Genomic DNA, 13,493 nt, shown 5'->3' with positions numbered 1-13,493 from the left:
GCACTTGTAGTAAACTGCAGTTTAACAGGGTATAAAAATATAGGCACTCCTTTCCTGCCACATTCATTTTAACATGATACCAGCCATGGACTCCTTTAATCAACAGCCCAATAAAACGAATAAAGTAAGAGCACATCTGGAAAGAAAAAACCAACAGAATCAAGGTAAAGAACCACTGCTATAGCTTATATGAACTATATTATAAAGATAAGAACCACGACTCCAAAAATATAATAAAAACACACACTTAGTAATTTTTTTTAGTTCCAACAAAAAAAAGAAATAGTCACAATAGTCACATTATTTCAGTTTTTAGTACATTTCAGTTCTTTCACTAGATAAGGCGGTACAGAGTTCCATACCCATTTAAAACAGCTACATGACATTGTACAGCTCAGAGTTTGGAAATTCACATTTCAGAACCTACAGCTTTGAGAAACTGGCAAAAAAAAAGAAAATAAGCAAGAAGTCGAAGAGAAGCAAACGTAAGGAATTAAACATTGGTATACTGGTGTGAAGCACTGTAGAAAGTAAAGATGATTGGTGCTGTACAACGGTGCGGGTTGTTAGTCGAGTCCAGAGAGATGCTGCGGTTGGGGGTTCCTGGGAGGTGGGGGTAAAGGGGTGGGGGAAGGTGGTAAACCACTGTGGGAATATCCATCCGAAAGTAGCGTGTCTCCCAAGGCTGAGAATCGAGCTGCGGCTGGGATCCGTTTTCATGTTGCTTCATCTAAAAGGGAGGGCTAGGGCGTGGAGTCCGATCTGCCTCAAATGCACTGGGCTGCGGGGAGCGGGGGGTAGGGAGTGGGGGTGAGCAGTGGAGTCCAGCTGGTCCTGTTTCCTTTTCATCGTTTGGATTGGGAACTATGGTTCTTTCTGTGTGTCTGCAACCGACAGCCTCGGTGGCCAAATTAAGTTGAAGAAAGATAAACCATTCAGGTAAAACGTCTCTCTTTAGTCCTCAGCATCGCCTTTATGTTCCCCCCCTTTAAAATACAAGATCTGAGATATATATATATATCTATAGATATATATCTGAACCAGATCATGAAAACAGCATACTTTAATCACAGTCCACTCAGAACACCACAAAGTCTATATTTCTTTGGATTACGATGGCTGATGGATTGATGAACCCCTTTACCACATCGGGCATGATGGCTGTAACCCTCAAGTGGCTATATGTTCATGCCAGCTGCGACACCGGGGCAGGTCATGTGACCTCTGCATGGCTGTGGACTCGGAGGTGGTGGGGCGCTGGGGAAGCTTTGAAGAGCAGAGGTGGTTGCCCAACCCGGAACAAGCAATGCTGGTAATGGAGTGGTCCTGCTTGCATGGCAAATGAACAGGTACATTAAAACAGGAGGGTGTGGCCAAGAGTTCACAAATCCAGGCACGCCAAAAAATAGTTTTTTTAAATAAAGCTCACAGGTTTTCTCTTCTCTGCATCTATGGAACGGAGACCGGTTTGCGAGATGAGACTACAAAGCTGACCAAATGGTTTGCGGAGACAGTTCGTTGCTGGGACTGAGATATTTCAAGCAGGAGGGGTGGGGTGCTGGCGTGGTGTCTCTGAGGGTGAACATGGGGCATCTCCAGGGCAGATGAGTTCCACTATCAACCTTGACAACATTTGGCTCGCGCCGCTGACGACCGCTCTCGCCGTGTTCAACGGGGTCCCGTTTTTGGTCTGTGGGGCTGCGGTCGCTCGAGTCTCCTCTCATTTAGCCACCTGTTCCCACCTGAAACTCCAGGTGAGGTGTGTGACCGGCGCACATGTCAGATTAACATCCTGCCGGGCGCTTCGACAGTTTGTGCATTTTCAGTCATTCTTAACACATTCTTGGATAATATACTTTTGACAGCTGTATTTTTACGCACCTCTTGTTTCATTGGTCTTCGCTTGTCGTTTGATCTTAGGTTCTGTAACTTTAACCTATAGTATGCTGATCTGATGATGGTCCTTCTGCAACATGGGCCTTGATTGTTGGCTATGGATGCTGGGAAATGTAGTTTCACTCTGCCCTCTCGTTTCTCGCTCCCACACACCCACTGTCCAGTTCATGCGATGTGGTTAACAGCAGGTTGTCTCTAACCATGTGTCTCAGTCCAAGTCCGAAAAGCCACCACACCCTCCGGGCGCCCATACATACCGGGTTCGGGCCAAGGTTTGACAGTGGGGGGAGGAAAAGTCATTAAAAACAGGCAAGTTTGATTGGCATGCTGTCAGCCCAGAGCAGGCCTTATCCCGGAGACACGGAACCACCCCTCGCTCCTGCTTCGCAGAATTCCCCTGTACGTGTGCCATCCTCGCACCAGATGGGACGGGGCGAATAGGAGAGGGACGCCCGGTCAGGCGAGAGGATGGAGGACGAGTATCCAGGAAAGAGAGATCTGGGGTGGAACTCTGAAAACTGAGGATGATGGGGCTGTCCACGGTTTTAGATGGTGGTTTGGGCGGGTCGCAAAGACAGCAGCCAACAGAAACGTCAACAGGCAGGCGTGCGCAGAGGCGGGAGCGAGCGTGTCGGATCGGGAGCAGCACGATCAGCAGAAGCACCTGCGGTCACTCTTGGTGACCTCCTCGGAGGAGTGGACCACGTTGGGCACGAAGCCGCTCTTGACTCCCTCCCAGCCCTCCTGGATGGTGATGTCCCCGCGCTTGACCAGCTCGAAGATGTCCCGCGTCAGGTCCGTGAAGGCCTTCTCCACGTTGATGGCATCGCGGGCCGACGTCTCCACGTAGCGCATGCCGTAGGCGCCCGCCAGTTTCTCGGCCTCCTGCCGGGTGACCTGCCGCTGCGCCTCCAGGTCGCACTTGTGGCCCACCAGCAGGAAGACGATGCCGTGCGGCTGCACGTGGCTGCGCGCCTCCTCCAGCCACTCGTGCACGTTCTGGAAGGAGCGCCGGTTGGTGATGTCGAAGAGCAGCAGGCCGCCCACCGAATTGCGGTAGTAGGCCCGGGTGATGGACCTGAGGAGGGAAAGGAGGGAGGGGGAGGAGGAGAGACAGGGAGGATGTTGCAAGGTGTGCGCAGCATCAAAGGTAAGGTCAGAGCGGTGGAGGATGGAGAATCAAAAGGGACCAGGGAGGAGGAAAAGGTTGAGTAAATAGCCATATGTGTGTAAAGAATGGATGGCAAGTCGAAAATATGAGCGATGGACAGAGCATAGTGGGAGTCCAGTGGGAGAGGGGGTGGAGACACAACAGTTATTTAAAGCTCATCATTTTGCCAGGCTCTTTATGTGAGTGAGTGAGTGAGTGAGTGCGTCATTATGGAGGTGTAACGGCATCGCTCTCGCAAAGCCCGAGGAGCCACTCTCCCAGGGGTCTGACATACAGCTTCCCAGCAGACAGAGAGGAAACCAGCTGGAAGATCATCACACAGATCCAGGCATTTGACCCCCAGGTCAGTGCTGACATGCAGCACCCATATGGCTGAGAATCGCAGCATTAGGGTTCAGTCACGTAAAAGTCATATCAGCGATGAGCAAAGTAAAGGATGTTTCCTTTGCTCATAACTGGATGGAGTGACTTTATCCACCAGAAGGTCAACAGGGCTCCACCGATGTTCCAATTCAGAGGGACCACGCAAGTCACGAAAAATCACAGAAAACGATAATTCCCATCATAAATATTCCACATGTTCAGTTTTCCTCACAGTAAAAGTATTTAGTTAAAAGCTGGAATGTGTTCTGTAAGTCTGGATGTACCTTTACCGGTGCATCTGTAAGCACTTTTTTGTTTTTATAACTGTTACAGTGTATTTTCTGATATCATGGCGTATATATATTTACATTTTTGAGTGCTGACAAGGATATTCTCAGGAAAAATCCCTTTGCACACCCTCAGAAACATGGCATATGAATAGAATGATTGTATAATTCGCTATATGCCACAGTAAGAATGTGTTTCCTAAATTACTGGCATAATAAATTACTGATTGTGCATCCTAAAAGGGCAGATATGTACATTGCTACTTGAAAGTACGTGAAGCCCTTAGTTTTACCGCAAAACGGTTATTTAATGAGAAGCAGTCTTTCTCACCTGACATAATAGGTGTGTAATGACTAATTCCATATGTTGCTTTAGAGAAAATCGTGTGTGTGTGTGTGTGTGTGTGTGTGTGTGTGTGGTAGAAACACGGTAGTAGTGCAGGTGCCAAATAAGTGAAGCCCAAGTAGGTGAGCAGAATCAGGTGTGTGAATCATAACTGTTAATTAATTTTTTAAGTTCATGAGTTAAGATTTAGATTTTCTAACTTTATTTTGATATTTTATACAAGAATGATGACCATCCCTATAGGGTTCACATACTTTCAAGCAGCACCGTACACGTGTTAAACTGGTGACTCCGGAACTATAATGTAATGTAGCTCATGTTGGCGAACCTTCACTTTGTAGAAAACATGATGACTGTTAGAAAAAGAAAACTCTACAAGGAGTTTATTTGAAAAAATGATCCGGGATCATGCAATTATGATGAAACGGATGAAAAACACCAAGAACCGACCGCCTACATCCATACTGCACCCATGTTTGCAGAATCCCAGTATTCTTCTGGCTTTCTTTCTCCGAATCAGAGGGTCTCGAACAGCCCGTACGGACACCTGTGATCTATTGTTGCAACAGCGGGTGCTCCGTCGTTAACGGCGTTCGATCTCCAAACCCGAAGCGTGTGAAGCAAACGATCGGGCCACATCATCATGGTCGTGCGTTGGACCAGAAGCGCTCACTGCGCCCTCAGGTCTCACTTACTAATAATATCTGCGCTCGCGGTGTCTTCTGGCCTCTCCTCGTCACTGCTGTGTCATAATTACAGTGCCGTCCTCCCACGGCCTCCCTGCCGTCATCCGGCGTCACTCGGACGCGCAAGCTGTGGCGCCAAGGTGATCCTACACGCATATCTCCTGGCTCTGTGTAATTATCCTATGAACAACTGCGTCATCGAACTGACTTTTGTCAAACTATCTTGTACAAGTGTAACAATATCACGAACGACACACCCAAAGCTAGATGATGCAAAAGCTGCTTTGACAGAGTTCCACCCGAGTGCCCAATGAGCGAGACCACGGGAATGACACGGACGCCCCACCTGAAGCGTTCCTGGCCCGCGGTGTCCCAGATCTGAAGTTTAATGCGCTTTCCTGGCTCTATCTCAACCAGACGCGAGAAGAAATCCACGCCAACCGTGGGGTCGGACACCTGGGCGAAGCGTCCCTCCGTGAACCGCCGGATCAGGCAGGACTTGCCCACGGTGGAGTCGCCGATCACGATCAGCCGGAACTGGTACAGCCATATCGCCTCCATGTCTCCTGTAAGCCTGGCGAGAAGAGAAGGTGGTGAGTGGAGGAGAGGACCACGGCAACACTTTGCGGAGGGGGGGGGGGACTAAACACACAACTCCATAGCAACCTAACGCCCCTTTCTGCTCTCTGGGCTCCTCTCCCGTTGCTCCTCACTCCTCTATCCTCAGTCTTCAGTCCTCATTCCTCACTCCTCCCTCCTCACTCCTGACTCCCCCCTCACCGCATCGCCTTGGGAGAGCGATGCCTCTGAATTTCAACGAGGGCCGAACGGACAAGAACACGGCGGCTCTTTGTGTGCTTCTGCTCCGACAGCCCCCCCACCCCACCCCAAACAGAAATGAGCGTATCCAAGGGGAAAGCATGTGTTTTGTGTGTTAGAATATCCATTCAAAGACCAACACCTTCATACCAACCGAATCCCATAAACTCATCATCGAACAATAACACATTTTTTTTTTATTTCTCGTGCTGGGTTGTTAAAGGATCTAGTTCAGATTAGTGGAAATGATAGTGTGATAAAAACACAGCCTAGAAAGACTACATTTGTCACTAAATAATTCACATCCTAAAGAGGCCTGAAAGGACAACTGGCCAGCGGTCTGGTCCAGAAAATAATGCTGGAGGTCATAAGGCAAGTGCTACAGTGTCTTTTTTTTTAAAATTGACACTATAGATAAATTGTGGCCTTTTTGCTCTGTGTCTGTGTGTGTGTGTGTTTTAATCCCACTCCCCCAGCCCCCGCCCCCCAGCGCGGCGGTGTTGATGGCAGCCGTGCGGCTCAGCGCTCACGGCCCGCTCGGGATCGCTCATGGACACTCGGCCATTGTGTGGGTCCGGATGGGACCGGGCGGCCCGGAGCGCACCCAGAACGACCTGTTCAAACACAGCTCTCACAATACACACATTTTAATCCCCCTGTGGGTGGAAAAACCATTTGCATCCCTGAACATCCAAGGTCAGCTGGCCTCCATTTTGCAGGTACTATTTGCTGTCAATATATGTTATTCCTTTATAGCTTGGCAGCAATTACATCCATTACAGAATTTCATTTTAGCAGCTTGCCATATCCAAAATAGGAAAAAAAAAAAAACAGAGAGAAGAGGCACTGGGCAATAGGTTATTGTAAAATCTTAACCCACCCAAATGTTATCCTGACATATCAGTAACAATGTATCTGATGTGTTACACCTTTGCGTTATTACTCAGGGCCTATATATAGGCACATTTATATATAAAAAAAGAAAAAATGAAAGAAGTGAGAAATAAAGCACAAGCGACGACATGAATCACAGTGTATGAAAAGACGATGCGATGGTGGAATATTATACATCATCAGTCCTTACGGTGCGCGGGTTGGTCTTTCAGAGCTCGAGAACAGCAAACTCCATGGTATGGAAGGGACAGTCTTTTCTGTGAAAAAATACACCGTGAACCAGCAGTCCTCGATGAAGAACACGCTTAATCGCACATTTGCCCAGGAAAACAACGCAGCAGATCCTTTTTACGGCGATCTGTTCGTGTTAATAACAACGGGCAGAAACCAGTCAGTCGCACCGCGAGGAATTGGCTGGATCTGATTTCAGCACGTCCTTTTTAATTCTGCTCTTCGACGTCGGGAGGAAAATAAAAACAACTGTAATCTACTTCCGACTTTTGCGCTCGGTTTTATTGTTTTAATCCCGCTCCTTTTTTATCCCATTTGTTGAAGATGGAGAAATGTTTGGAAATTTCGCTGATGAAATGGCAGCGGCACCAGTAGCATCATATAGCCTGACTCATCCCGCATCAGCAACATCGCTGTAAAACTCCTAATAGAAGCGCACACGCATGGGGATCGTCGCGTAAAAGCGCAGTCACGTGGTCGGCGGTGCTACCGTATTGGCTGTTATGTAGGGGCATCAAACTGGGCGGCCTGGGTTCTGCGCTCCGTTTTGGCGGAAGTTTTGCTCATTCAGCTCAAGAGAGAAAGCAATTTACCTGCACTGCTTTAGTAAAACATTCAGCTCCAGATCATAGTTGTAGATTATATTTGTCTGGATAACAGGCACATCAGTTCCAGATTTTGGATCCACTAAAGCAAAATATGTACATTTTTTAAACTGGTGACTGTGTATGTTGTTGGTCATATAACAGTGGGTAGTTAGCCCTTTCCTTTTAATTCTACAATTGTTATACAGCTGGATATAAGCAATTAAGCTCAGGGGTCTGAATAATGCAGTATACTATATATTTTACATAATCATATGTCTGGAATATCACTCACGATCGTTTACTGTTTGTCCTTGTCAGGGTCGCGGCAGTCCGGAGCCTATCCCGGAGTCACCGGAAGCAAAGGTAATAGGGGTACACCCTGGACTAGTCGCCAGTCATTGGTGTGATTCACTTGAACTGTATGTCTTTGGGCTGTAGGAGTCCGAACTGCCCGAGTTCTACCCGCTGTGCCACCGTGCCGCCTTATGAGGACGCTACTGTACTATATGGTACTTAAGGCGATCAAAATGTGCTGCAATGTTTACAGGATGTCTTTTGGGCGAAATGAAACTTGACTGATACTGATGGCACTGGCAGGGGAGCGCATTTCTGCGGACCAGCCCCATCCCCCCCCGATCATCATGTGTGTGTCGTCCGTCCGCCCCCCCCGCGGGATGCGGTCCTCCTCCCAGGATGACACCGCTAACGCCGCCCCGCGCTTCTGTTCTGTTCCTGTCGAGCCTCGGACCTCAGATCTGTCACTTCTCTGAGGTTTCAGTAAATATCTGTTCATCTGAGTCGCTCTCATTATTTCCTGTCGCTATAGAAGGAAATAAAACCGCTAACAACTGAAGAGCAGAAGTCGTGTCACTGACAGGTCTGACGTTCTTGGATCAAACTTTGCTTACGCTTTTCAAACAGCCGCGTCCTTCGCAACGTATGCGAACTCGTGCAATGAATGCGAGGATGCGTAATTTCGCGCACGTGAGTTTTCGATCGCGCGAGCGGTCCGAAAAATCCCGAGTGCGGTGCCCAGTGTAGCACGAGACGGGCGTTTCTGAGGAGCGGACGCTTATTATTTGACCATCATGCAGAAGGAGCACTTGTTCAAGGTGCTGGTGATCGGGGACCTCGGCGTGGGGAAGACCTCCATCATCCAGCGCCTCGTGCAGCGCGTGTTCTCGCAGCACTACCGCGCGACGGTCGGCGTGGACTTCTGGCTCAAGGTGGTCGAGCGGGACCAGCGGACCGTCGTGCGCCTGCAGCTGTGGGACATCGCCGGTATTTGTGTGTGTGTGTGTGTGTGTGTGTGTGTGTGTGTGTGCGCGCGCGCGTGCGCATGGTGGGTGCACTTGATGGTCAACTTATTTCAACCTCACACTGGACCTAAGTTAAGAGACACGAGATCCTCTAATACAGTGAGTGCGGTCTAGAAATCATTGGCTCATAACGCCCTTAAGTTAAGGCCTTTGTAACCGTCTCTCCACGCTCACGTGGAAAAAATTTATTTACAGTTTTCCAAAATTAAGCCATCACACCGCATGACGTGCAGGCTGGATTTAATTTAAACTGTGTGCAAAAGCATCCAGATGCTTCTGCGGATTGTGGGAGACAGAAGATGGAGCATCTGCGGTGCTCTCTTTCATTTATGACTAAAACTTTTGCTGAACCACAACCAGACCTGGACCGACTGCTGCTCTCTGCCACTGGGAAAAAAAAACCTTTTCACTTCTTGATTAATGAAATTGCATTAAAATTTGTGCAAAAACAGGTGGGCTGTGGTGGTGCAGTGGGTTGGATGGGGTCCTGCTCTCTGGTGGGTCTGGGGTTTGAGTCCTGCTGGGGGTGCCTTGCAACGGACTGGCGTCCTGTCCTGGCTGTGTCCCCTCACCCTCCAGCCTTTCTCCCTGTGTTGCTAGGCTCTGGCTCCCTGCGACCCCCCCTGTATGGGACAAGTGGTTTCAGATGATGTGTGGGTTACTGTTAAGGTGAAAATCCAAGGCCATGGAGATGTGAGAACTTGATTTTCTGGACATGCTGACCTCGTGTCCCCAATGTGTGTTCCAGGGCAGGAGAGGTGCGGCAACATGATGCGGGTGTACTACCGTGATGCTGTGGGCGCCTTGCTGGTGTTTGACGTCACTCGTGCTTCCACCTTTGAGGCCGTGCTGAAGTGGAAGGGCGACCTTGACTCGAAGGTCATGCTGAGCAACGGCAGGTCTGTCCCCACCGTGCTGCTGGCCAACAAGGCTGACCAGTCGCTACATGGCCTGCGCTGCCAGTTGCCCAGGCTGGACGCCTTCTGCCGGGACAACGGTTTCGTGGGCTGGTTCGAGACCTCTGCCAAGGTGGGAGCTGTGGACGGCCGGTTTAGGGCAGAGTAAGGGACAAACCGGCCTTGGGCCGTCTTGTGGTGTATAGTGGACATGAGCGTAGAGCTGTAGAGCTAAACGCCAAGGGTTGTGTCTGCTCTCGCCATGCGTCCACATTCGTGTGTAAATGCGGACCTGTCGCTCTGTCTCTCAGGAGGACACCAACATAGACGCAGCCATCCAGTGTCTGGTGGACAACATACTGGTCAATGCTGAGAGCCCTGCTGCTGAGTCCAGGACGGACCTGGTCGTTCTGCCTAGGTTCGATAATGAACCCAAGGGGCGGACCGTGCCCACCTGCAACGCCTGCTCGCGACTCCAGCCCACCTGGCCGGTGAGGCGCCGGTGACTGCGGACTTAACGGCCAGGGATGAAGGACGGAGGACAGCACGGTCCCTGCGGGGACGATCTACAACCACAGTATCAACTGCCTTTGACTTGCTGTCAAACTCTAAAAGCCCAGCTGTCAACCATAAGTAGGAGGAGCCAGCAACTTGACCATGGCCACAAGCATGTGACAGCGCTCACTTGGACCGCCCTGGCGGATGTGTCCGTAAGCGCAGGCGCTGAGAGATGCAATCAGACTGCAGCTTTCATGCTATTCTTGTCCACGGCACAGGGACAGGATGCTCTTTGTCTGAGTCTATCATCTGAAATGTCCAGTCTAGACAAATCAGACCTAAATATGTAGTCTGTTCGCGGTGCAGATGCAGTGCTTTGGATCTTTGTTGAATATGTTTAAAAAGGCGGTGGTGGTCAGAAACAAGACAGACTGCAGCATCGCGGCACGGGGAATAAGTGATTTCCCCTAATATTTCTTATCATTTCGATCTTTTAAGATGCACATACAGCGCTGCTCGAAAGAATGTGAGCCCTTTGGGTCCCTTAGTTTCACCACAAGATGGTTATTTAATGAGAAGCAGCGTTTCTCATGTGACATAGTAGGTGTGTAATGAGCAATTCGATACGGCGCTTTAGAGGAAATCGTGTGTGTAGTAGAAACACGGATATAGTGCAGGTGGAAAAATAAGTGAACCCCAGGTTCTGTTGGTATGAAATTTATTTTAAGATTAACATTTAGATTTTGTAAGTTTACTTTAATGTTTCACATAGGAATAATGACCATTCCTTTAGGGTTCACATACTTTGAATTTATCAAATACTTTCCAGTTTTATTCATGTGATAAAACCGAAGTTTTTTTAAAAAAAAAAAAGCGGTGAATAATGTAATATGGAAAATAGTTGTGGGCTCCGAGGACTTTGGGCGTAAACTCAGTCGCTCATTATGTGAAACGAATCTGCCCGAACGGTGCTGTTGGGAACATCGAGGAGGCCGTCCGCGGTGAGCGTGTGTCACGCACATCTGATTAGTATCTCAGCGGCTGGTGAGCGTGTAGGACAGTGTGGTTGGCATCTTTTTTTTCTGACATATTTGGTGCAAATTATTCGGTTGCTAGTTTCCCCACTGGGTATCAGTTGTCTTAGCAGCACCCACACTCAGAGACTGTGCAGACTGTGCACCACTAACCCTAACTTGGGCCCTCGTGCTGTGCTCTGCTTTCATTGTGTGATGTAGGCTGTCCCATCAGAACCTTGCGTTTGGTCAAGATTGACCGTGATGGACCATGATTAGCGGTGATTCCGATTCCACGATCCACGTGCGCATTTCTGCCGCACCACACGCCTGCGCAGAGGGCTGCTGTTAGACTGTTAACCGCCAGCGTGTTCATTTCCACGCTCACTTGCACTGTTGTGTTTTTGCTTAGGTTTTAAAAGCAACAAGTGTATTTCTGCAGTGCAGCTTTAATGAGGATATTTGTGGAACTATAAATATTCAATCTGAAGAAGAGAATTTTGTAATAAACACCAAAAAAAAATTGTATAGGCTCTTAAATCATCACTAGAATGGAAATATTTTCATGTTCCAGTCTGTGTATTGCAATCTAATTTTTGCTATCCAAATTTTTTCATTATATTCCTACTAAAATATTGTTATTTTATTTTTAGTCTAAAATGGAGATGTTTGATGCTTAATCATTTGAATAAACTGTTAAAATATCTACAAGTCATGAATTAATCAGTTAATTGCACTATGAGAGATTAATGCATGTAAATCAGTATGTGCTGATAATATCTGGGGTAATTCCCATTTTGACTACTTCCATCCATCCATCCATCCATGGTAAGAGTTGTGGTGAAAAGAATCCAATCAGGACACTCCTATCTCCTTTTCTCCAGCAAGTCTCCAACTCCCCCCGCGGGGAATCCATGGATTCCCTGGCCAGAGTGGAGATACTGTATAATGTCCTCCTCCTCCTCAAGCTCGGGCTCCTCCCCCCAGTGTGGAGACCTTTCTTGTACCCAGAGTCACTTTACATTGTGCTGATCTAGTCTGTATGGATCTGTTCCTTTTGTGCCTGTCACCTGACAGCATTGCACCTGACACCACACGTCACCTTCGGAGGTGAGTCCCCAAAGTGACTCTGTGCAGTGTTTTTGGGCTAAACCTGGCCAGACTACACCTGTCACCTAGGCACTAGTTACTGAGCAGTGACACCACCGCCAGGAGGGTGCTGGGTCAGGGTAAACAGTCCCAGCAACCTGTGTTTCATACTTGTATTACTGTTCTGAGCTTTCATGACAGTCTATTATTTACATTGTGTTTTGTACAGCTCCTGACCTTCAGCCACTTTCCCAAATGTGACCCCAGCAGGAATACGCAGTTCCAGGTGACTCAGCTCTCGGGATCCCCGGTGCTCCACGGCAACGCCGCAATTCATGGAGGGTTTGACCAGTGCTATCTTATTTTCACAGACTCTAATGGTTGATCGCAGTTCTACAGAAAGCCCTTGAACTTGCTGTCATCCTCATCATGCTACCGTTCTTCGGCGGAAAATAATTCCTGACTGACAAGAAACACGTGTCGCACGCATCGATACACGGACATGTATCTGTAAACCACCAAGAACATACTGGCATCATTCAGCACGCGCAGTTCCAAGCTTCTCAGGGTTGAACTACCTATTCCACTGTAGGTCTCTGAAGATACACCGAGGCTTCAACTTGCGTTGCCATGGGATACAGCTGTTTGAGGTTGCTATGGATACTTTCCTGCAGTAAAACATCACCACTAGATGGCGCTGTCCTACAGCCGCCTTCACAATCGCGCTTTTTTTTTTCTGCAGTGAAAGCAGTTTCTAGGTTTGATTTGTTAAGGTTTTCTGTGCATCAATGCACATCAATTATATATAGACTTATATAAATTTTAAAAAGGATAGATATTTCCTATGCTTATTCAGTTCCTATGTTATAGTGCACAGTAAAATAATCTGCAGCTTTTCTGACTGTGGAATGCAAAGACTTGATTGAAATAGAATCCCTGGTAAAGATCACCTTGTTCTGTTTTAAAGATGAAAAGGATCACCCTTTGCGATACATTATAATAAAAAAATTAAATTAAATGCACCCGAGAATGTATCGAATGAGAGGTAATAATGAAGTTCTCTCTCTGATTCCAGTTCTTTGACATCTTGGGAGTATCCTGAGCGAGAAGTGAGGAATGTTCATATGTCTAAACGTGTGCTGACCTGTTTTGAGCCCTAAGGCGTGTTGTCTTTGAATAGCAATCCTGCAAGATTTTGTATTTCAGACCACATCCTCCAGATGCAATGTGGCTTGGTTAGTTTTGTGTAGACACACACTTCCTGTAAATAAGTGAAAAAAAATACCACTGCTTGTGTGACAGACTGAGGGCGAAGGGACCGACCGATGCATTCTTTTCCTACAGCTGAGCTTGGAGACACTTTTTCGATCTTCGTTCCCCGGCCCTCTGTAAACGGTC

General features: G+C 48.0%; 2 protein-coding genes across 3 annotated transcripts; one reads left to right on the top strand and one right to left on the bottom strand.

Moving 5' to 3' along the window:
• Positions 1–842: 842 nt before the first annotated feature.
• LOC108922825 (ras-related protein Rab-39B) lies at positions 843–7,092 on the bottom strand. Of its 2 annotated transcripts, XM_029257583.1 has the most exons (4): positions 6,864–7,092; positions 6,653–6,719; positions 5,096–5,323; positions 843–2,974 (listed from the first exon to the last, which is right to left on the bottom strand). In XM_029257583.1, the coding sequence occupies exons 3-4, from the start codon at positions 5,308–5,310 to the stop codon at positions 2,548–2,550; spliced, it is 642 nt and encodes a 213-aa protein (XP_029113416.1). In that variant the 5' UTR covers positions 5,311–5,323; positions 6,653–6,719; positions 6,864–7,092; the 3' UTR covers positions 843–2,547. The 2 variants fall into 2 exon arrangements, with proteins under 2 accessions (XP_029113416.1, XP_018588721.2); XM_018733205.2 differs by having other exon boundaries at positions 6,653–7,092.
• A 234-nt stretch (positions 7,093–7,326) lies between these two features.
• Positions 7,327–10,665, top strand: LOC108923034 (ras-related protein Rab-38-like). Its single transcript, XM_018733483.2, has 3 exons — positions 7,327–8,561; positions 9,348–9,628; positions 9,807–10,665. The coding sequence occupies exons 1-3, from the start codon at positions 8,369–8,371 to the stop codon at positions 9,999–10,001; spliced, it is 669 nt and encodes a 222-aa protein (XP_018588999.1). The 5' UTR covers positions 7,327–8,368; the 3' UTR covers positions 10,002–10,665.
• The last annotated feature ends 2,828 nt before the right edge of the window (positions 10,666–13,493 follow it).

The sequence above is a fragment of the Scleropages formosus genome, chromosome 13 (genome assembly GCF_900964775.1).
Source record: "Scleropages formosus chromosome 13, fSclFor1.1, whole genome shotgun sequence".
Lineage (NCBI taxonomy): Eukaryota > Metazoa > Chordata > Actinopteri > Osteoglossiformes > Osteoglossidae > Scleropages > Scleropages formosus.
Note: the sequence above shows the minus strand (reverse complement) of the source record. Positions and strands in the feature narration are given on the sequence as shown.

Coding starts and splice junctions, on each gene's coding strand:
- LOC108922825 (XM_018733205.2), bottom strand. CDS start 5,310: ATGGAGGCGATATGGCTGTACCAGTTCCGGCTGATCGTGATCGGCGAC. Junction 2,975..5,095: donor GCGGGCCAGGAACGCTTCAG/GTGGGGCGTCCG, acceptor TTCCCTCCTCAG/GTCCATCACCCGGGCCTACT.
- LOC108923034 (XM_018733483.2), top strand. CDS start 8,369: ATGCAGAAGGAGCACTTGTTCAAGGTGCTGGTGATCGGGGACCTCGGC. Junction 8,562..9,347: donor GCAGCTGTGGGACATCGCCG/GTATTTGTGTGT, acceptor TGTGTGTTCCAG/GGCAGGAGAGGTGCGGCAAC. Junction 9,629..9,806: donor GGTTCGAGACCTCTGCCAAG/GTGGGAGCTGTG, acceptor TCTGTCTCTCAG/GAGGACACCAACATAGACGC.